At 40.6% G+C, this 22,757-nt stretch overlaps 1 protein-coding gene across 8 annotated transcripts in view; it reads right to left on the bottom strand.

Annotated features, from left to right (window-relative positions):
- PPFIBP2 (PPFIA binding protein 2) overlaps positions 1 to 22,757 on the bottom strand; it is a 104,350-nt gene that overhangs the window by 55,203 nt on the left and 26,390 nt on the right. For 5 of the 8 annotated variants that reach the window (XM_053390634.1, XM_053390660.1, XM_053390651.1 and 2 more), the window contains exon 3: positions 15,192 to 15,406. In XM_053390634.1, coding sequence (XP_053246609.1) covers positions 15,192 to 15,406 — 215 coding nt within the window. Of the gene's footprint in view, positions 1 to 2,262; positions 2,887 to 6,332; positions 6,350 to 15,191; positions 15,407 to 22,757 lie in introns of those variants that run through there. The other 3 variants (XM_053390722.1, XM_053390675.1, XM_053390703.1) reach the window with 3 other exon arrangements.

Below are 22,757 nucleotides of genomic sequence, written 5' to 3'. Positions count from 1 at the left end.
AGTGCCCAAGATCTCTTGACACTGGACTTTGAACAAGCCTCTTCTTGGCTGGAATTGCTTACAAGGAAGGGGTGTTTTGTCATGGACATTTGATAGGAGTGCTACAGAAATCATGAATGGCACTTTCAAGCAAGTTCAAGTAGAGCAACCATAAGCCCTTAGATTCTATGGCTTATAAAATGCAAGTAGGTTCAAAGGTTTGGGCAGCTGAATCATTTGATCAACTGAGTATTTTAGCCACTTCATACTTTTCCTCCTGCCTTACAACTCACCACTAAATCATTCAGCAAACCTGGCTCTGCACTCTTGCAATAACAAAACTGATGTTATGCCCGTTTCATTCCCCCATCCCGTGAAACTAGAGCCAGGTTTGGCACATGCGACTGAGAACTGACGGGAGCCCAGTTCAGTTCCTCACCCTTGCTGCCCCCCCCCACCTCCAGCATCTATTGGAGGAAGCAGTGCTTTTATTACCAGCCAAAAGAGCATCAGGTTACCACCGCAGTTGGTGCCCAAGCATGCAACAGCAATGGGATCATGTGGCATCAGAATGAATTCACTGCACAGCTTTCTGCAAATGTTTTAATTACTTATCAAAGGAGCTTGTGTGAGCACAATGGGAATCAAGTTTTTTCCTGGGAGAAATGCAGAAGTGCCTGGAGCCCTTTTACTGCATTTCCTCATTTTATCCCCCACGGGACCACAACATAAGTTCTGTCTTTACTGCATCCCCTCCGCTGTCCCGACAACCATTCTTTAAGAATCACTATTCACAGGCATGTTGCAATCAGTGTACCGCACTTTTAAAACCCTCTACATATAAAGAAGCTACTCACAAGCTACTGACATTCCATCACACTTCCATTTCCTCAGAATAAGAGCAGAGACTCCACAGGCTGTTTTAACAGAGTACCGCGCACATATTTAGCAAACTGTGTTTGGATATAATCCCAATTACGCCCACAATCTTGAGAATGAGTTCTCCCACAAGAATGTTGCACAGTGTCAATGTCCTTTCTGCCACAGGAAACGAGAGCTTAGTTTGCAACCATAGTCCGGCTTTCTGAAAATTTGTTTAGCTGAAGAGAACCAATATTAAGATCAATTTCGTGTAAATGCTGTATGTCCTACTTACTATGAACCTTCACCACTTAGCTTTGAAAATATATGATGCTAAATACGTAATCTAACCATTTACTTTTGGAGCTAAAATCAGACTTCCTACACAAATAATAAAATTTGCATTATTTTATCACTCAGATGCATATCCTTTAAAATATTAACTGCCATTTCTTGTCCTTTTAAGTCTCCAGAATGGCAGACCTGAGGCTGCTATCCTGTATCCACTTAGCTGGGAGTAAGGACCATTAAGCTCAATGAGCTTTGCTTATAAGTAGACATTCATAATATTGCATAGTGAAACAAACTTCCTCAGTGCAAAAACTCAACTATGTAATCCCAGTTCATTTAAACTTCACTTTAGTCATTAATAGAGCCAATGATAAATACTGCACTTTGCCAAGGCTGTCTATTATTTTCCTTAGTACACAAAGGCACTTGGAAGAGGAATGTTGCAGTACTACTTAGCATTATTCCAACTGAGTAGTGATATGAATACTCCTTGTGAAGTGTATTTCACTGCAACCTTAAGCACATTTATGTAGAGAGACAAACAAAAATTCTTCAAGAAGATGAAGAAATTCTGCCTTATGCTATCCTTGCTACCCCACATCCCCTATAGATAAAATATAGTTAAGGTGCTTCTCAATACTGGATTTAAATTAGTCACTACAAAATTAAGATGATCATTGTGATCTAAATGCAAGACGAATTGGGAGAAACTGATTTCAAACCTATTGTGGTCAATGGGATTGAATTATTTAAAACCCACAGGTTAGCTTGCATGTTTAAAAGCACGCAACTATAGTATATGCGCAAACGTTAGACAAAGAAAGAAAGGGTTACCTGAAAAGCTGGTAACATGAAAAGCATACATGCATTTTTACCATTAGCTGTGAACTAGGATCAGATCTGAAACCCTCTCTGGACAGTTATCATTTAATACCACATTAAAATAGTACTCAGAACACTCCCACTGTTCTTTATAAAGACAAAGGAATATTGGTTCTCTCCTCAACCCCTGTCCCATTTTCAGACTGTGGGACAAGCCATAATTTCCTACAGAGGTGGAAAAAGTTAATGTATTCCATTTTCTCTACCCACAAAGCTGTTAAGTCACAGAACTGCAGAAGAGTCACTTACCCTCTTTAGCCACGTGAAGTGTTTGTAAATATCAATCTCACTCTCCATGCTTCGGGCCCATCTCAGCAATTATATTCCCTGGGTTCAGAGCTTTGTTCTGGAGAGAGACCACAATCTTTCTATCTAGCGCTCTCCCCAACTCACACTGAGTTTCTCTACCTCTAGCAAGCTGGATGTCTGTACATATTTGACTTAAAATTGTCCCCCGGGCTCCTTCTAAACTCTTCTGCTGAATGTACACACACAACTGTACAAACTTCAGGCAGCGTCTCCCCACCTCCCCAACCCAGAGAGCATCTGGGTTTTTTTAAGCAGAGATCAGTCATCAACAGGCAGTAATATCATTCTAAAGGCTTCAAAAGATGCATAATGCCAGATGGTCTGAGGGGAAAAAAGAGAGAGGGAGGGAGGGGGAAAGGGAAGCTTCTGTAGTGCAGTTGAAAACTGCAGTGAGAGTGTTCCCTTTTAATGGTAAAATAACAAGCTAAAAATTGCTAGGCTGTCATAGAGAAACTATTTTCAAGTAATGCCTTCACTAGCTTTCTGTTTCAAGAGTGGCTGGAACTCATTACCCAAAGACCCTCTATTTCCTGTCTCTGTTTTACTCGTGTTTATCAGAACGCTCCTCAGCTTCCCAATTTATTTCAGGCTGAGACTTAGCTAAAAATAAGCCCTGCCGTTTGAGAATTGCTGGTTACTCCATTCTCACAAAGGCACAAATATTTTAGGACAGCCCCCTTCTGCACAAAGCCAAGTGTTCCTTGTACAGATTTCCAAGAGGGGGCAATGCATCAACAGATTGCAAAAATACCTTCAACGTGTTTACATTCCCTGGCTGAAGATGGAAGCATTCAGGAATTGTTGTAGTCACATGAGGGCACATATCAAAGCAATGCTTAAGGTGTGCTTGTTGCATTTATATCCCGCCTTTTTCTCCAAGTAGCTCACATGGTTCAGCCCTCCTTATTGAATCCCCATAACAAGGTGGGTTTCCGTTTGTCATTTTGGTTGTGTCCCTTTCTTCTTCTCTGCAACAGCATTAGCTTTGGCTCTTGACCCGTTCAGATACATTGCATGTAATACTTGAGAGGGGGAAATGGCAAGTGAACATATTGCATGCCTAACAAGCACTTAGCTGCACCTCCCCACCCACCCCTAAAATGTGTGCCCATTGTGCTATTTTCCAATAAAGCTCAAGAACATACCCAAGTATCTTTAAAGCAGGCAGACTGTGTCTATTCTTTTGGAAAATATATCATGCCATGTCAGACTACTATTTCATCCAGCTCAGTACTGCCCCACACTGACTGGCAGCACCTCTCCACGGCTTCAGAGAGGAATCTGGAGAAGGTGGGGGTTTTATCACTTGTCACTCCCAAAGCATGAGCTGTCCCACTGAGCTATCGGCCTTTCTTAACAGAATCCCCCAAAGAAACGTCTACATGAAGTAACCCACCTAGACTAGACATGCTTACTATGGGTAACTTGTTGATCATGGAAAGAAACTCCCATCTGCCACAGCAAAAAGTGCCAGCTGCTAGGCCCCCTTTTTCTTAGGGAAATGTCTAGGGGTGCTTCTTCAAGACAGGAAGTCACAAAGATCTGGGGGTTTTGGAGGGAGGGGCAGATCAGGTCCCACACATTCCTGTTTTCAGCCATGGATATTCAGAGCACCCCAGTGGGCGGGGGTTGACAGAAAGTATCTCTGTGGTGATTTTCTGCCTCTATCTTCAGTCATTCTTCCCCCACCCACCACTCCTCCCCATTTTTCTGTTCTGGGCATGTGCACAGTTTATTTATATACCTGTGCGCACATGCCTTTTCTTAAGCAAACAACGAATTTCCAAGAGCCACTGTTACCAGTTTGTGTTACCATCTTTCACAATGGCCAAAGGCCACTTGACAAAATGGGGTGGGAGCTAGAAGCAATCTCCATCTCAGCGTCTTGCTCTGTGCAGCATCCACGAATGGGGAAAATGCACACCTTGAAGCAGAAGTACTCAAACAGGAAGCAAACCCCAGAGGGTATGCAACAGCAACAGAATGGCATGAACTTTTCCATCTGATCACTTAACCATGACAAAAAGGTACTCTTGGAATTACAGCAATGCTAGGCACTGGGAACAGTCAAGCATCTTCACAACAATATCAGGATTGTACTACTGAAGTTATTAAGAATGGCTCAAAAATAGCTACCCCAAAATAGTACCCCACAGGAAGAACAAGATGTGAAAGACAGCTTCCAGCTTGTCCAAGCCGTGGGTTACTTGATCTGGCATGGAATTCTATCTCCCCAAGCAGTTTCCAACTACTGTAGCTTCCTTATCCAAATCTCACTATGGGCCAAGCCAAGTATTATGTTCAATACATAGTTTAATGCGGGGTCATTTTTTCTACTTTGCATAATAGAAGCAGCAACAGCGGGGCCTAATCAGAATCATGGCTGGTGGCATTTTTAAAACCTCTGACACAGAAAGACAGAACTGCTGTCTTAGCTACTTCTAAATCTACATAATATATCAAAAGATGGGGGTGAAAAACTTAAGTGTGGGTATATTTCAGGCATGTTGGTATGCAGTAACGTACTATGACAGCATATACAAACATACGCCCCAGTGAAAACCTACATAGGTCACTTAAAACAATCTCCCCAAGACCACCCATACTGGTTTCTATTTCAACAAATTAGACATCCCACAGACATTTCAATGAGTTTCAAGCCTTGAGGACAGCAAGTTCTGGCAGACTGCCAAGACAGCGTTCTCTTACCACCCACACATCATACCACCATTTATGGTGAGAGGAACGCCTGCTGTAAAGACACCTGAGCACCCTAGTCAGCATGTGTCTCAACTTAAAAACTAGGGCTCTCCATAGGCAATATACCCACCACCACCACCAATGGGCAGACTGAGAACAGGCTTCAGTTCTACAAACACTTCTATACCCCTCCCACTTCTTCACTTGTGGCTTATATACCTGAGAGAGCCAAGGAGATCCCATGCTCTAATAAACACAGAAAAATAATAATGTTTGTTTCTCCCAGGGTGAGGCGCCTGGGGCAGGGGCAGGGAGAGATTACGTAAGCCCAAAGCCAACTGCTACTCTCTCCCTGGGTATAATTTTCAGTGGAAATGGGAGGCAAAAGGAAGAATCTGAACATGTCCTAAAAATTAAAAGCCCTGGAATCTGTGTTTTTGGACAGACTGGTGATACATGAGTAGGACCACCAAGACCACACTATTAGAAGATGGTAATTTATTTATTTTTTAAGAGAACTTAGATTCTTGACTAGTTACTTCATCAGCTAAGCTTTACAACATGTATATGTTCGGTTAAAATCTCCTAGGTCTTTAGTTAAGCTGACTGTACTTCATATGTGCTGCATGTACAGAAACACAGCTTTGAAAGCACTGGTTACAAAAGAGTTTTGTTTGATTGGCTTAGCACTTCCCCCATTACCCTACCACACTGAAGCACACCACTCAAGCCCAGCTGTCCCTGCCCAGAACCAGGTCCCCTCCCTGAAAACAGGCAATAAGTAATAAGGGAGAGCTACACCATCCTGTTTGCTAGCCTAAACACGTGAACACTAGCAGCGCTTGTCAAAAAGGAGTGTTTTAAAATATCTAACATACCTATTTCTGGTTCAGCAACTCCTTCCAGATTTCATGTAACTGCATCTTGATTTTCCCCCTGCACCTTCTTCTGAGCCAAAAAGGAAATTAGAAATTCGGAGGCTTTTATCTGGCACTCCTGTCAGTGCCCTATCGGTTAGGAATGTTGATAAAGTGCATTCCGTTGAGTCACATGCTACCTGAGTCTTAGTTTTATGTCAGGTTTGAGCTTTGGCCCCATGTAAATGCAAGAAAAAATAAGTTTAAACAAACTTTAAAACACCCACCTCTCTATTTAACAAACTGGTGTGAATGTTGTCTAAATAAGATACCCAGGAGTGATTGAAGCCATCCACCTTCCGGCCCATTCATTTTATTTTGTCCAGGATATAAAGAATATGTATTCTCAATTATGAAACACAGTGCATTTATTACTTGGCATTATATACTTACAAATGCAGAACTCTGCTGAAAGTAGACCACTTGCTACGTTGATTTAATAGTCCACTTTTTGTTTAGAAGTGTACGGTTTGCCATCTCTCCATGTCAGAAAATAAAAGTAAAGCGTCACCGTACAGACAAACTATTACTTCCTGGAACATAATCGGAAGAGTTAACCCTTGAGTTTACAAAACCAGTGGAACAAGATCTGCTTCTTTTTCCTAAATACACACACTGATGAGCTCCTTAGACATTTTCATCACTTCCTTTTTGTTCTTCGTTTGTTGCCATGACTTTTAAAATTTATATACCACCACTCTATCCTAAAATAGCTCCCACTATAAATATAAAAGCAGTCATTGCATTAAGGCCACCTACCAACTTTGCTCCAGTGCTAATATTTCATTGACATTTTTGCAAACAAGGTCACATCAGAAGAAAGCCAAAAACAGTCAAATAAAATCCAGCACGTTAAACATATGCAAATACTTTGTGGAATAAAGAAGTCTGTACTGTCCCTTTAAAAACCTGAAGAAAGTTAGCCAGATAAATCTCTCTGTAGAAAAAACAAGTTCTACAGAATGTGCACTCCCACAGAAAGCAACATTCTGCTATAGCCTCCCTTGCCTTTAAGGAGAGCTTTAGTTGATTAAATGAAAAAGCAGGGGGGGGGAGCTTACAGGGAATGAAGCATTCCCCCATATACTCTGGATCCAGATTCCATGTCAAGCATTCAAGTTTACAGTGGTACCTCGGGTTACGAACAGACCTGCTTACGAATGCTTCGGGTTATGAACTCCACAAACCCAGAAGTAGGTGTTCCAGATTGCAAACGTTGCCCTGGGATACGAACGCAATCCGCTTCCAGGGCCACGGGAGGCCTATGTAGGGAATGCGCACCAGGTTAAGAACGGACTTCTGGAATGAATTAAGTTCGTAACCCGAGGTACCACTGTACAGTAATGTGACAAGGTAAGCCTAGAAACTCTTACATTTTTATCACCCCCCACCCTTTCTTTTAGCAGCTCTGGGCACAGAACAATGAAAAACCACTATCAGAGATCTGCATAAAAGACTACCAAACTAGAAATACAGTGCCTCGTGTTTCACTACTTGTAAACGAGAACATATTTAAACACATGTGATGTTTTAATTGCAAGCCCTATTTCAGTTTATTTTGTCCTGTCTTCCTTTTTTCCCTTTCCAAGCCTGCATGATTAAACCAGACTCAGGTTGCATGTCCTGAATGAAAAACAGAGTTCCTCTAGCAGGTGCAGTAGATTTTGGGATATCTAATGTGTGTGTCACTGAACACCACTATTCTCAATACACCACTCTGCCTTCTCAGAAACTGTAGCAGTAAATGGTACCTGCCTCTGGCTATAGGCAAGGATAAAGTCAGTGGTGTTCAGGCCACAATTTGAGGATCTCTATTATTTATTTAGGTCAGAAAGTCAGGACTGCAGTAACTAGAAATACCAAGTTATTACTTTTTTTATATATAGAATAAACGAAATCCACATCACTAAAAGAAATGTGCTACTTTTCAGTTACAAATTTCACCTGAAGTTAAAAATGTGTCCATTGGTTATGATTATAGGGCTAAAAATATTTCCAGCGTGAAAAAAATTATTTCAGGATGCGAGTTTCTATATTTTTTTTTTTAATGCCCCAAAGATTGTATTTTTGTGCCAGTGCACTGCTGTACAACAAGAGTACAACTTCAGCACTATTTTTTTCCTTGGTAATTTTCATACTAGAAACATTTGAATGCAAGACAATGAACTGGTTTGCATGTAGTGCCCAGTCAAATCATGGCTTAACATGTGGGTCTCCTTGCAGCTGCTGTCCTCCTCCCCAGTCCTGCTGCTGCACTGTTGCAAGCTAAGCCATGGTTTGACTTAGCATGTTGTCCAAACCAGGGCTTGTGCTTTCTCTAGACAAACCATGAGCTGTGAAACAAAGAACACTTGAATGCAGCTCATGGTTCATCTGGAGGGAGACAAATCATGAGCCCAGGTTTGGACAACACACTAAGCCAAGCAACAGGTGTGCAATGACAACAATCTCTTCTTTGGGAACCCCATGAACTCACCCTTAGCCATGGTTTGGCTAGCCTTAAGTGCAAACCTGTTCATTGTTATAGCACTAAATCCGATTGGAACGTATGTTGATATCACTGAGCACATTGGAAGCCAATGCAGAGTAGAAATGAGCAAACTCTCCACAGATTAACTTGAACATTTCCCCCCCCCCCAATGGAGGAACTCGAAATAATTTTTCCAAGTCAATCTGAGACCTTGTGCACCAATTATCACTGTCTCCAAAAGTTTCTGCAGCTCAGACCACTTCCCATAACACACTTCCCCTTCTATTTACAAGTAATTGTAGAAGAAAGAGAAGCAATGACACACAGGGAAATAAGTAGACATCACTTTCTTAATAATTGGGCCCTAAATAATAATCTGTACTTTTATGCATTTTTGTTCAGAAACACTAGAAATGCAAGATTCCTGCCCAAATTATAGGTTGGTATATTGGCCAGTTTAACTATGCATTATATTTTTGGCATTGACAGTAAGATTAGTATATAATTACATAGCTCACTTCAACATTCAAAATACTTCCAGGAATGGCTTTTTGCGTCTCTCTCTTTTTTAAAAAAATAATAATAAAGTATTCAAACTAAAGGTCACTCTGGAATTGGGGGTGAGAGGATATTCTATTACATCTTCTTATGCAAACATAATTCTGATCCAAATCTTTCTTCTTAGCTATACTTTCCAGAGGAGTTTTAAGGTACTTTATCAATGCTGCCTTTAAGAATGCAGCATCAATATTTGCAAAATTAAAGTCATGTATCATATTATGTCAATACCAAGATCAGGCAATTGATGCTTCAAGGTGATTCAGTGATTTGCTCCAAAGCAAATCCTTAACTGCAAGACAAAAAATTTTTTTTCCTTCCAGTAGCACCTTAAAGACCAACTAAGTTAGTTCTTGGTATGAGCTTTCGTGTGCATGCACACTTCTTCAGATGGAAGGAAAAATTTTGTTTTGTTTTGACTATGGCAGACCAACACGGCTACCTATCTGTAACCTTAATTGCAAGGAAAGTCAAAAACTATTGTCATTTATTTAGTAGTAAGATATTTAAGAAGGATTTTTTCCATTCTTCAATGCCATTAGAACTAGAGCACTGTATCCTCATCATTTTTAAAAAACTAACAAAATAAACACCAATACCAAATATCCCTCTCCCCTCAAAGTTGCATAAGTAGTCATAGTGCACATTTAAATACATTTTCAGAGTAGCAGTGGTAGCTGTAAATCCTTCATTAAGACCGAAACGTCAACATTGAGAAATGTAAAGTCAGATGGAGGAATAGTAACGAAGTATAAACGCTAATGGCCAAAATTGTGGAAACCTTTAGGAAAAGTTGTATTTTGAAGTCTGATGGCTAATAACATCTCTTATTTAGAATAATAGTATGAAATTAAATATCACTAGAAATATAATTTAATACAGGATATAATGCAACAAACTGTTTAATTATCTTTATTTTTTCAAAAGTTATAGCCAAATAAAGAAGTTATACACAGAAAACCATGATAAAGAGTATTGCATAGCTTCTCATAATTTCTGTTAGTACTTTGTATGGATATCTTTTGCCGCAATTAAGGTAAAGGTAAAGGTACCCCTGCCCGTACGGGCCAGTCTTGCCAGACTCTAGGGTTGTACGCTCATCTCACTCTATAGGCCGGGAGCCAGCGCTGCCCGCAGACACTTCCGGGTCACGTGGCCAGCGTGACAAGCTGCATCTGGCAAGCCAGCGCAGCACACGGAACGCCGTTTACCTTCCCGCTGGTAAGCGGTCCCTATTTATCTACTTGCACCTGGGAGTGCTTTCGAACTGCTAGGTTGGCAGGCGCTGGGACCGAACGACGGGAGCGCACCCCGCCACGGGGATTCGAACCGCTGACCATGCGATCGGCAAGTCCTAGGCGCTGAGGTTTTACCCACAGCGCCACCCGCGTCCCTTCCCGCAATTACAGCCCTACAATGGTGTCCCAAGGAGTGAACCAAGGATTTTGCATCTGTCAATTGTGCTTTATTCCTTGGTTGCTTCTTTAATTAGATCCATAGATTTTCTGGATTCAGGTTAGCTGTTACATCGCTTTCTAGATGACCAGCCAACGCTTTTCACTCTGTTTGTTCTAGGTCAGTTTTCAGTGATGGAAATCCACTTCTTACATAAGGCAGCTATGCTTTCTTTTTTGAGTTATTAGGCTATAACATTTGATAGAATAAAGATACTTCAGCAAAGTTTGTTCCATCATATTCTGCATTAAATTATCTTTTGAATGGTATATAATTTTATGGTATTATTTTGTGGTGTTATTCTAAAAAGGACTGCTGTTATGAGCCATCAAACCTTAGAAATACAACTTTCCCCAAAAGTTTCCACTAGTGTATAGTTCAGCAGACTATGCCAAGAATGATTTAGTGTGTAATTTTTAATGTTAAGATTACTACCCACTTTGTGATCCCTCACTGCTAAAATATTTAGCAAATACTTATGTCATTGTATCCAATATCAGCAAGTAACCAATAATTATTGCAGTTTGTGTTCTGTTTAGAAGCCTAAAGTATTCCCAGAGATAAGTGTTATTTAATGAGCACACACAGAGAAACAGACACACAGTGTTTTCACATATGAATACATATGGATACAATGACTTAATACTTCAATGCCATACAACATTATAATATAGCTCAAAGTGTTGCATAAACAGATACTGTCAACTTTCTACTCTAGTTTGGAAGGAAAGCTATTTGGCACAGTTGCCCAGATTGCTGTTTGAAATAAATGCTGTGCATCCAGTCCTCCATATTTTGTAAAAGAAACACATTCCCCGCCCCCTCATTCAATCAAACAGAAACCACACCAACAAGATTACGTCCACAGTAGGTTTTTAATTCTAGATCTTTTATTTTATTTTTTGGAAGATCCAGCACCTCTCTGCATTGTTTATTTACTGACATGTATTTACTTACATATTTATTTACTTACACATCCCATCTTAATATAAGCCTTCACAAAGCAGCTTGCAATAAGTTAATGAATATGAACATCATTAAAAATAGGGATAGGGGAACTTGTGACCCATTGAAGGTGGTTGTCAGCCCCAGGCAGGTGTGATGGGAGTTGTAGTTCAGTAACATCTGAACTACAGATGTTCAAGAGACCCCTGAAATGCCTAACCTACTTAAACTCAAAAGAGTGGTAACTGGACAAATCGATTTGGCAAAGCTTTAGGCTAGACTCCTGAAAAGTAGAGCTTTGATCCAAAATCCCCTGTGTGTAACTTTGTTCTTGGGATACTGTCATTGTCAGGGAAAAGAGGGGATTTTTGTCCATTCTTCCTTCTCCCTGCAACTTCCTGTGGCTCCTGAAAATCTGCTTTGGAGTGTTGGGACCTTGTACTGGAGGCTGCAGGAGAAGGGGGGGATTGGGATTCCACTGGATCCTTTCTCCAGGGGAAGCCTCTGCTGGATAGCAGTACTGTCCACAAATGGAAGGAGGTCTTCTCTCCATGAAAAGGTTAGTCAGGAGACAACCCTACATCCAGCCCGCCTTAAAAAAAAAAAAGGCTCAGAGGCCAAAACTGCCTTTGACAATATGGACTGGCCTGTAATTTAAGCAGGCAAGCCATTTTTCGCTTTTGGTAGAAGTGCCAATCTGTGGTGGGCTGGGCAATGTGGTTAGAAGCAAGTTGTACTTTCCTCCCAAACAAGGCTTATTTGCACAGCATATGAACTCTAGATTCAATAGCTCAATTCCAGCACTTGCAAGAAGAAGGGACAACAAACTGAACACTCATATTTTCATTACTGACCTTCTTTTACTGAAAGGGATGTATCAAGTAAGACAAAGATTGCTTTCTCCAAAGCCAATGAATTGGACTTTATTGTATGTAAAGATCTAAGGAGGCATGTTTCTTTCCTAAGGGCACTTCATATGTGTATTACAATTTTTTCAACAGATCACAGGGACTCTGGGAACATCAGGATTTGGACCAACTCCAAAACATACACAACTGCTTTCCAATGGAGAAAAATGGGAGAGGGGTTGTGTTCTGTGAGAAGAAAAATGATTGAATGAAATGCGTACCTGAATGTTTGTTCTTAAGCCTGACAAAAACGGAGCCGCACAAGGGAAATTTTACTTGCAAAGCAGACGTTCTGGCAACAATAACTTGACTTAGAACAACAACAAAGGATGACAACACATGTAGTGCAAAACCTTAAAGTGGACTAAACCTTGAAGTGGAGTCTCTCTTGAATCGCTTTCATCAAAGCACACCTTCACATTGGCTTTGAAGGGATTTGTGTCAGATGAGAAGAACACATTGACTGTAGAAAGACAACATGGCCTAATCAGGAAGTATCAGTTTACGATCACTAAACTCAAAAGGAGAAACTGAGGGCATTGAATGAGTAATCAATAGCAAAGCCACAGTCTGTAGGGCAGGAAGCTGTTGTATTGCCCACCTTTCACCACAGACACAATCATTAATGGGATAGAACTATATATTTGCTAAAGATACGAAGTTAAGTACGTAATATTTCTAATTCAGATGAACAATGGATGCCAGTTAGGCTGTTTGAGTTTTAAAGAACTGTAATGCAACACTAAGAATGCAACTGGAAACCTTGACCTCCAGATCGCTTGCTAACTAAACAGATTGCAGTGGTTTTCAGACTGCTAGCTTGTCACCACATTTGAACTAATGACCTACAGATGAAAGGTACAGATGGAAAGGTGCTATTTCCATTCTCCCCCTAAACATGTAGTGGTTGGATGAATGTATAAAAAGAGCTGGGAAGGAAAACTTCTTAACCACTAATACTGAATTCCAAGTTTGTTTGTTTTTCAAGCTGTAGAAGTGGATGCAGGAAACTAACCAGAACCTTGATTGATAGGAAACATCTGGGAAATGTATTTGGAGATACCTTAAAGTACTGTACAGAAATCCATTTTATTAACACCCAAAAGATAACTCTGTCATATTGCGTATATATGAAGGTAATCTCAGCAAAGGTTTATGTAGAAATATTTAGAGTTTTAAAGATAGTGTTCTGCTGATTAATTTTCCATTTGGGGGCAAATTGTATCAAATAATGTTAACCCTGGTATTTGTCAACCAGAGCACGCTTCACAAGGAGTTAAGCAGAAGTTAGCATAGAATGAATATTAGCACAGAATGAAAAATAGTGAAGCCAATTGTGCATGAAGTCAATCATGCTTAACAACCGAGAGCCAAAACTAGCATGACTTGACATATATTAATTGAGTAGAGAGAGAAAAAGAAGTGTTGTGGTTTCTCAATATTGGGCAATTTCCTGTACAGGAAGCTCCTAGCAGCGTATGCATTCATTTACTTGTAAGATTATTACAAAACAAATCTGCTGTCAAATAAAATACCTGTTTCCTACCTTTACGTCTGTAATTAATAATAAGACTACTACAGAGGAAACATTGAAAAAATTAAGATACTAAGACTCTTAAGATTTATGCTTCAAGGCTATCTAATATAAATAACTATTTTTAAAAATATAGTACATGCACTGCTAGACTTGCACCATATGGCAAATTTTCAGATCCCCACTATGGGGTGGACCTTCCATGTATAGCCACCTAGCTTCTTTAGACAAACTGTCCTATTTTAGACAGCAAAACCCTGAACGGTAAGAGCCAACTTGATGAGACAGACAGCCCATTCAAAGCGAAATGTTTAGAAATCTGCATCAGTCTCCAGTTTCCAGTGCTATGTTGCTAATTGTGATACAATACCTTGGAGGCATGCAATCTGAAGCCAGGTCACTTTGCTAACAAACAGCCTGAAAGTGTTCCATAGTCCTAGTACACATTAACTTGTTCCAAAGCAACAGGACGCATTAACCTGCAAGACAAAGTCTCCTTGGCATTCTAGGAACTCTTTCCCAAACTAGGTCGGAGGCCAAATTCACAAAACTGCTTTTGCACAGTTTGTTGTTGTTGCTATGTCACTATCAACCATCATGTTCAGAATTGGCTGACTCCATACCCATATAGAGTTGCAACCTATCTGAAAGAGCACATGCATAGTTTTGGGGGTGCTCCTAGATTCATTGACACTAAAGGCTCAGGTGATTTCAGTGGTTCACAGTGCCCATTGCCAACTTCAGCTGGTGCACACCTATGCCCACACCTTGACAAGGATAGCTTTGCCACAGTAACCTCACAATTACATAGGTAACCTCACAATTAAGACTACTGTATGGGGATATAGGTGGGGTTACTCTTGCACCTGGTTTGGCAGCACAGCTGTTGTAAAATGTTGCTGCTAGGATTCTTAGCGCAACATTCAACTTTACATATGGGGGAGAGGAACTTGTTCTATTTGGCAAGCAGAATTGTGCTGACAGAACATTTGCATTAGCTCACTGTTGAATTCCACCCATGGACTCTTAATGTTTAATCCTCTGTTTTGTACACTAATCACTTTTATGTGCAATATAAAATTGTGTTTTACTTTTTGGGAAATCTTATTGACTGTTGTATTTTTAAGTAAACTCCTAAAAGTTCCTTATTATATTAAGTGGCATAATCTTTTTTTTTAATAAATAAGCCCTGCAAACTGGAATTCTTCAACTAGAGCTCTCATGGTTTGAACCTAGGAAAACCAATGCACTATGATCTCTCCTAAAGGACAGTAGCACCTGTACAAAGGAACCCCTACCTACTGGTTAGCTGGCTGCTTATTTCAATGCACGAGTCTTTAGTCTCTCAATATAATATGGAAACACATTGAGTTTCTCCTTACCAGATTTTCTTCCAGCCAGGCGTGTATGCATGCTGCTGTAGTCCCTGGTATCTGATTCCGCAAAGCTTCTCTCTCTTGTGGATCCTTGACCATTTCTAATGCCAGCTTCAAGTCTTCCAGAAGATGAAGGATCTGTAGTGTGCCAAAATACACTGACTGAGCAGGTGACACCATGTCATAGACGCCATTTGTATATTCCGCGGCTGCTTTGGTACCTAAAAGAAAACAAGAAAAACCCGAAAAAGCAATTTAGGAGGAACCAGTTACTTATAAGTTCTTTACATGCAAGATACAATACTGGTAACATTTACAGGGGATGGGAAGTAAGGCCAAAATTATCCTATCTGACCAATCCTTAGAGTATTATAATCTATTCCACTCACCAACAGACATAATTGAATGCTGCCCAGTGCAGTTATGACCTGTTAAAACAGCACACTGAAAACATACAAAACCAAATGATGACCTGAAAATGGAACAAACTGAGCAAACTCCAAAACAAAGCTACTAAGTTTCAAAAGGTTTTCCAGAAATGTTATTCAAAACACAAGTAACTTGCTGAAGGAACTTTTTACTTAACTTTTGTAATTCTGCACCCCCATTTTTAGATCTGCCCCTTGACCCCCTAACCCCACTGCAACTCAACATTACTCTTTAATTTATTTTTGTTTACCTATCATAATCACTCAATAATTATAGCAATCTCAGGGTGGATATGCCAAAGATAATTTCAGTCTTTTGGAAAAAACTGAAGATAGAAAATCCAAATCAGCTACGTGCAATTGCCCCTACAAACCATTAGGTGTCACCAACTTTTCAGGACACACTACTAAAAAACCCCCACAAGTATTTACTTATTTGTTTTACGATTTTGTAGGGAAATGCAAGGGTATTTTTACTGCCATCATAAATGTCACACAAGTTTGCTTTAGCCCACTTTTAGCAATGCAATTCCTCCAGTACTTTCACACATGTAATCATTTGAATAATTAGTTTGTCAGGTCCAATTGAGACTCTTTTTTGTGTTTGTATTCCAACAAGCACTGCTTCTCTAAAGCTTCCGTTCAATTGGATGGTGCTTGTGAGACACTCCACAAAAGCTCTTTGGAAATAAACAGAAGTGGTCAAAAGCTGTGTTAAGGAACAAGGCATCACTGTTTAAGAACACAAGAGCATATCTGCGTTGATCAGGCAAAAGGGCCTATCTAGTCCAGCAATGCTTTCCATGGAATGTGGGAAATCAGATGCCCCTTAGAAGCCCCAAAGCAGGGGCCATCTCCTGTTGTTGCTCCCAAGCAACCGGCATTCAGAGGCATTGCAGCCTTAGATCCCAAAGGTAGCATATAGCCATAATGACCAGTAGCCACTGAAAGCCTTGGCCTCCAAGAATTTGACCAACTCCTTTTAAACCCAGAGCTCTACACATACAGCTTTCCTAATCATCGCCTCCATTTGTACTCAAAAATCCTTAAACCTGTTCCTCATTTCCACTGTGTATTCATAAGGGATTTGATTTAAATTGCATCTTACTGGCCCAGTGGTTTTTCCTACAATTTCAGTTTAAGCTTGAATTTTGCTATAAGAAGCTGATGATCTGAGCCACAGTCAGCTCCAGGTCTTGTTTTTGCTGACTGTATAGAGCTTCTCCATCTTTGGCTGCAGAGAATATAATCAATCTGATTTTGATGCTGCCCATCTGGTGATGTCCATGTGTAGAGTCGTCTTTTGTGTTGTTGGAAAAGCGTGTTTGTGATAACCAGCTTGTTCTCTTGACAGAACTCTATTAGCCTTTGCCCTGCTTCGTTTTGAACTCCAAGGCCAAACTTGCCAGTTGTTCCTTTTATCTCTTGACTCCCTACTTTAGCATTCCAATCCCCTATAATGAGTAGAACATACTTCTTTGGTGTCATTTCTAGAAGGTGTTGTAAGTCTTCATAGAATTTGTCAGTTTCAGTTTCTTCAGCACCGGTAGCTGGTGCATAAACTTGGATTACTGTGATGTTAAAAGGTCTGCCTTGGATTCATATCAAGATCATTCTATCATTTTTGAGATTGAATCCCAGTACAGCTTTCGCCACTCTTTTGTTGACTATGAGGGCCACTCCATTTCTTTTACAGAATTCTTGCCCATAGTAGTAGATATGATGGTCATCTGAACTGAATTCGCCCATTCCCATCCATTTTAGTTCACTGATGCCCAGGATGTCAATATTTATTCTTGCCAACTCATTTTTGACCACATCCAGCTTACCAAGGTTCATGGTTCTTACATTCCAGGTTCCTATGCAATATTTTTCTTTACAGCATTGGACTGTAAAGGGGTTTGGGGCAAGCTGCAAAAGGAACGGGGTGGGGGGAAAGCTGTGGAGGCAGTGGAGCTTGGGGTGAGCTGTGAGGGGAGAGGAGGTTTGGGCAAGCTGTGAGGGGATAGACAAAGGGGTGGATGAGATGAAAAAGGAGAGGAGGCCAGGGGAGTGAGCAGGGGTATCAGTATTTTATAATATTTATAAGCTACCTTTCAACGAATGCTCTAAAATGTGGCTTATGATGTTAATATTTCCTTTTTTAAATCAAAAACAAAACTGAGTGCTTCTTTAATTTCAGGAAATCTATGTTGATTAGTTTACAACTTACAAATAAGTTGGTATGTATATGGAATGGACCCGTTTTCAATGTGGATTTCCAGAGGGTTCCCCCAACCATCCAAAATAGATTTTCAGAGGGTATAGGAAGCTGCAGGTAGGAGGGGAAATTGATGGAAATAATCTCCCCACTTTACCCAGGGAGTTTCCTGTGAGCAGAGTTCTACTCATAGGTCGTCCCATGTCAAATACACATCAAAACATTCAAATAGGGCAGAGTTAAAACTATAACATCCCAACGTCAAGCACCAGTGAAGGTCTGGAAGAGCGAGTGAGTTTCTAAAAGACACCTAAACACCAGGAATGTGGCTGTTTGCCTAAGGGGCAGAAGGAAGGTGATTCTATAGTACGGGCGGCACCACAGAAAAGGCCCTTCCTCTGATGTCCACTAGGCTGTGGCACAACAAGGTTAGTTTTCAAAGTGGTTTGTCAATTCAGAATGGGGAGCTGCCACATAGGAATACCTCAAAAGAAGCCCAGGATCTGTTCACAACTGCTTGTAAGTTAATATGCTACTTGTTCAGATTGTAGCTATGACTTAAGCAAAAGTTGAATAAAAAGCAGAAGAGGAATATTACAGAATATCCAAGTATCACAGGGTAGAGATATTCCAGAGTTGCTTTTATGGGGTGTGGGCAGAATAGGCACCAGCATATGACGGCGGAAATACAATCTCCATGACACCCTCTCTTCCAGCCACATGCCATTCTTTTGTGCTGTGTTATTTTTAACCCAACTTTCTGCGGTTGCCATATTAGCCCTTTCACTTTCTGGCTAGAAGGGGGAGAAGGGGAGAAATGACATTGCCTGCAGAGGAATTCACGATGAAGCACACAGAAAGAGAAGCGAAGTAGAAATGCAAGCAAGGACTTAAACCATACCATTTCCCATTTAGTCAACCGAGCATAAACATGGCAACATAGGTTACAGAGCTGCCGCCTCTGATTTGGCTCCTAACTCACCTTCACACTTGAATTTATTCACCCAGAAAGATATCCAAAGCAAGCAAGCAAGCTATGCATGTTAGAAGGGCGAAATGTAACGGCTTAATGTAATGGTTTAACAAAGTAGTAACCATATAGCATTTTCTCAGTAATTTTCATTATTTGTTAAATGTTTTAAATGGTTCCTGTTTTATCTTTCTGTCTCTCTTTTTTTTACCAATGCTTTATTGTTTGGGTTTTTTAACTTTATTACAACTGCATTGAAATTTCATTGCAACCAAGCAGTATACAACTCTTCTGAAATAAAAAACAAATTGACTGCAGGAGGGGGAAAAGTTCAATGCTTTACACCGATTAATGAATGACAAAATACTTCCGAGTGCTATGGAAGTCGGTATTTATACAGGAAGACGCTTAAACTGATGAGCAAATGTCTCACACTAATGGTCATTCTACAGTTTTCACTCACTGCATGCAACAAGCTTCAAATTGCATCCTCATGTTTTATCACATGGCTCTTCCTGACTATGTGAGTCCCAAGACCAGCATGGTCCTGACCTGTAAATGGCTTCCCTGGCATTGGAAGTCTCCATGCCAGGGAAACCATTTAAGGGAAGCCATTTCAAGGCTGCCCCTAATGGCAAGCAGTACCATGTATTTCTACAGAGACCCTTAATCCAGAAAGTTTAGGTAGCATGTATGATTTTTCCTGCCCATTGATTCTCACAAAAACCCTGAGAAATAGGATTGGCTGAGAGGTAGTGACCACCTCAAGATCACCTAATGGGCTTCATGGCGGAGTGGGGATGTGAACCTAAGTCTTCCCAAGCACAGCCCAGTCTCTAACCACTGTGGACAGTATACTCTGTAGACCAGCCTTGACTGAAGAACAGGTCAGAAGACTTAAGCAGAAGAGAGCCTTGTAAACACTGTTTTCAATGGTTCCCTTTGCCTATGTTACTGCTAGTTTTATAATTCCCTCCCCTCCAGCAAGTCTTGTTCTGTTTTAAAGGTTTTACTTCTCTTACAGTTATAATTCTAGGTAATATGCACTTGAGGGCCTCCTGTTTTGACTCATGCCACCTTGTAGAGATTCTGCTTTGCCTTTAACAAGCCACAAAATAGCCCCTGGAGAACTGAGCATAATCATTGGACTCCAGTAGTTATGAAATGCTCAGGGCAATTAAGAGTTTGAAGGATGGCTGAGGAAAATTGAAATTGGCTCTTTGAACTCCTAACAGCCTGTAGTATCTTAAAAGAGGAATTAGAGCTAGAGCATGTATGTATTCAAACTTTTAAAGGCACTGATCCCCAAATGAGTCCTGTATGGGTGTAGTAATCACCCTTTCATCTGTAAAGGGGGCAGAGCATAACTGTGAGGCAGATATCAGCCCCAATGCCAAATGGATTTAGGGCTAGGACACCAATTTCCTGCTCATCTCACCTTGGAACTCAGCAAGCGATGCTATAAGGGAGCTTTGCAAGCCTGCTCCATGCAGGTATTGCTAGACTACAACTCCCATAAGCCTCAGCCAGAACTCAGTTCTCAATTATTTGTTTCTACCTTCCTGCCTACATCCTACAGTTCTTCACAAGCACTGCAAATTATTGTTGTGAGGTTAGGGGGGTGGGGGTGAGGAATCACATATTCAAATGCATAAGAAAAGATTGCAAAGTGAAGATCCTAGCAGTATCACAGCCATACAATTCAGAGATTCCATTATAATCAAAAGAAGTTGGATAAGCTTTGTCTTTGTACTGCTGGGAGCAAATTTATGGAGTTAACTTTTCCATTTCATTAACACTGATGGAACTACCAAGGCAAATCAGTTCTTTTTGTTACATTAAGCCACACTTGGAAGAAGCATCTGGGGAATGTGGTTTAAAGTCCTTAATGTAGGACTGGGAAACTTGTGGTCCCCCAGGCTTTGTTGGCCCACAACTCTCATCAGTCCCAGCCACTGTGGCCAATGGCCAAGGACTATAGGAGCTATGTTCCAACAATGTCTAGGAACCAGAGGTTCTCCATCCCTGGTTTAATGGCTTTGTCCCTAGCTACTGTAGGGCTTATCTGCACCTATCTTTCTTCCACACTTCCCAGGCACTGTCCAAGCTTTAAAGTTCCATGTCCAAGTGCTCTGGAGCTTTCCCCATAAAAACCCGCTCTTTAAAGCTGAAGTGCAACAAACAGCAATTTGGGTTTTCTGCAAATTGTCATTTGCTCTATTTCAGCTCTGGAGCGAAAGAAAGAGCTCTCAGGCATGGAGCTTTAAAGCTCAGACCTGTGCCTGGAAAGGGCAAGGCAAAAGGTAATTGTGGATAAGCCCTTACTGTTATAGCAGCCATCTATGTTGTGTATGTGTGTATGGGGATACAGATTATCCACACAGTTCTCTAAATATTTAAATTACTGTAGCTATAATTCTGTGGTGCTTCCCAATGTGAGGTGATCCACGTAAGACAGACAAAAGACAGTCTCCGAGGTTTTCTGTTTGTTTTTATTTGTGCAGAGAGATTTTACCACACTCAATTTGATGAGGTTGTTTCAAACGCAGGGTCTCACAGTGCTAATGCACTTGCATAACATGTTAGTTAAGGGATTGGACATACTCATTATAATTTCTTCTGCATTTACAAGGCAGAGACAGCTAACTAAGGCTGACCATCCAGCATCCTTAATTCTCAGAGCAGTTATCATTATAGATGTACCAAAGCAGAAGAGCCTAGAGACACTGACTTATCTGTCAAATTTTATCATGTCAAATGCAATTCTACTTGGTGATCTGGTCTGACAGTCTTACCCTCATACGCTCCAGATGTAATATCATATTTCCACTGAGCACAATTGCAAGCAAGAAAGCTTTTATTCTGACTTGCTGTGGATACATTCCAAGTCTTCTTCTTCTTCTTTTAAGTAGAAAAACAGTCTATAATATGCCCAATTTCAGTTACTTACATTGTGCCCTTGAACAAGTCCATCACATACAGAACTCAAATGCAATGTTATATATTATCAATTAAAATTACCAGGTCACCTCTTTTTCCCTTGAGGCATCCATATCTATGGATGGTGCGGTGATGTTTGCCCCTATCACAGGGACATTTTGACGCTCTTCCAAGGTAAGTGGCTCTTTCCCTAGGCTTGGTTTGGCCTAATTAAAAAAGGGGAGGGAATGGACTATGTGCTATAATGCAAGCATTTCAAATGTAATTAACACCTGACCTGCCCATGTGGGACCTGAAAGAATGTTCAGAATTTGATCCGAGAAGAAAAATAAACTGAGCTCACATTTTTGAAAGGGAAAAGTTGCTAGAAGGGCAACCATGTTGTTGTTTCAGAACTGGTCTTCCTGCATTCTCATAAGACCTTCAGAAAGTCAACTGTACACAAGCATAATACTGCAAAACATTGTGATACGGGGATCTTCTCTCCATAGAAACCTGGAGCTGTGCAAAGCTGTCTGGAAATTCCCACTGCCTGGTGGGCTGATCTTACACAGTTTGTGTTAGGGTCAACATTTCAAACATAAGTTATACTTGGCATTTGATGTCAAGTTCTGAGAAGTTGCAGCACTCCAAAATAAGGGATCAATATCATGGAATGGTACCATAAGCCTTACCGTTACTTTTGCCAAAACTGTTAACCATAAGCCAACATTACTGAGATGTGCTCATGAGATTTAGGCTACACCCTGTGCACACATTTATCTGGGAGTAAGTCCCATTGAACTTAATAGGACTTGTGTTAAAGTAGGCTTGCACAAGATTGCCCTGTTAAACTTAAGGCTACTTTCATTTATGTTCCTATTCAGCTGGTTAGCATAGTAACACACTTCAGGGTTATGGGTCATCAGGTGGTTCAGATGCTCTCTCAAAAAGCAGGGTGAAACCTATTCAACATTACAGCCAGTTTCTTAATTTTCCAGACTAATACCTCACACCTCTGATTTTCATTCATTCTATTTGCTATCTCCTGAACA

The sequence above is a fragment of the Podarcis raffonei genome, chromosome 1, assembly GCF_027172205.1.
Source record: "Podarcis raffonei isolate rPodRaf1 chromosome 1, rPodRaf1.pri, whole genome shotgun sequence".
Lineage (NCBI taxonomy): Eukaryota > Metazoa > Chordata > Lepidosauria > Squamata > Lacertidae > Podarcis > Podarcis raffonei.
The sequence above is the reverse complement of the archived record's forward strand: the minus strand, read 5'-3'. Positions and strand labels throughout refer to the sequence as shown.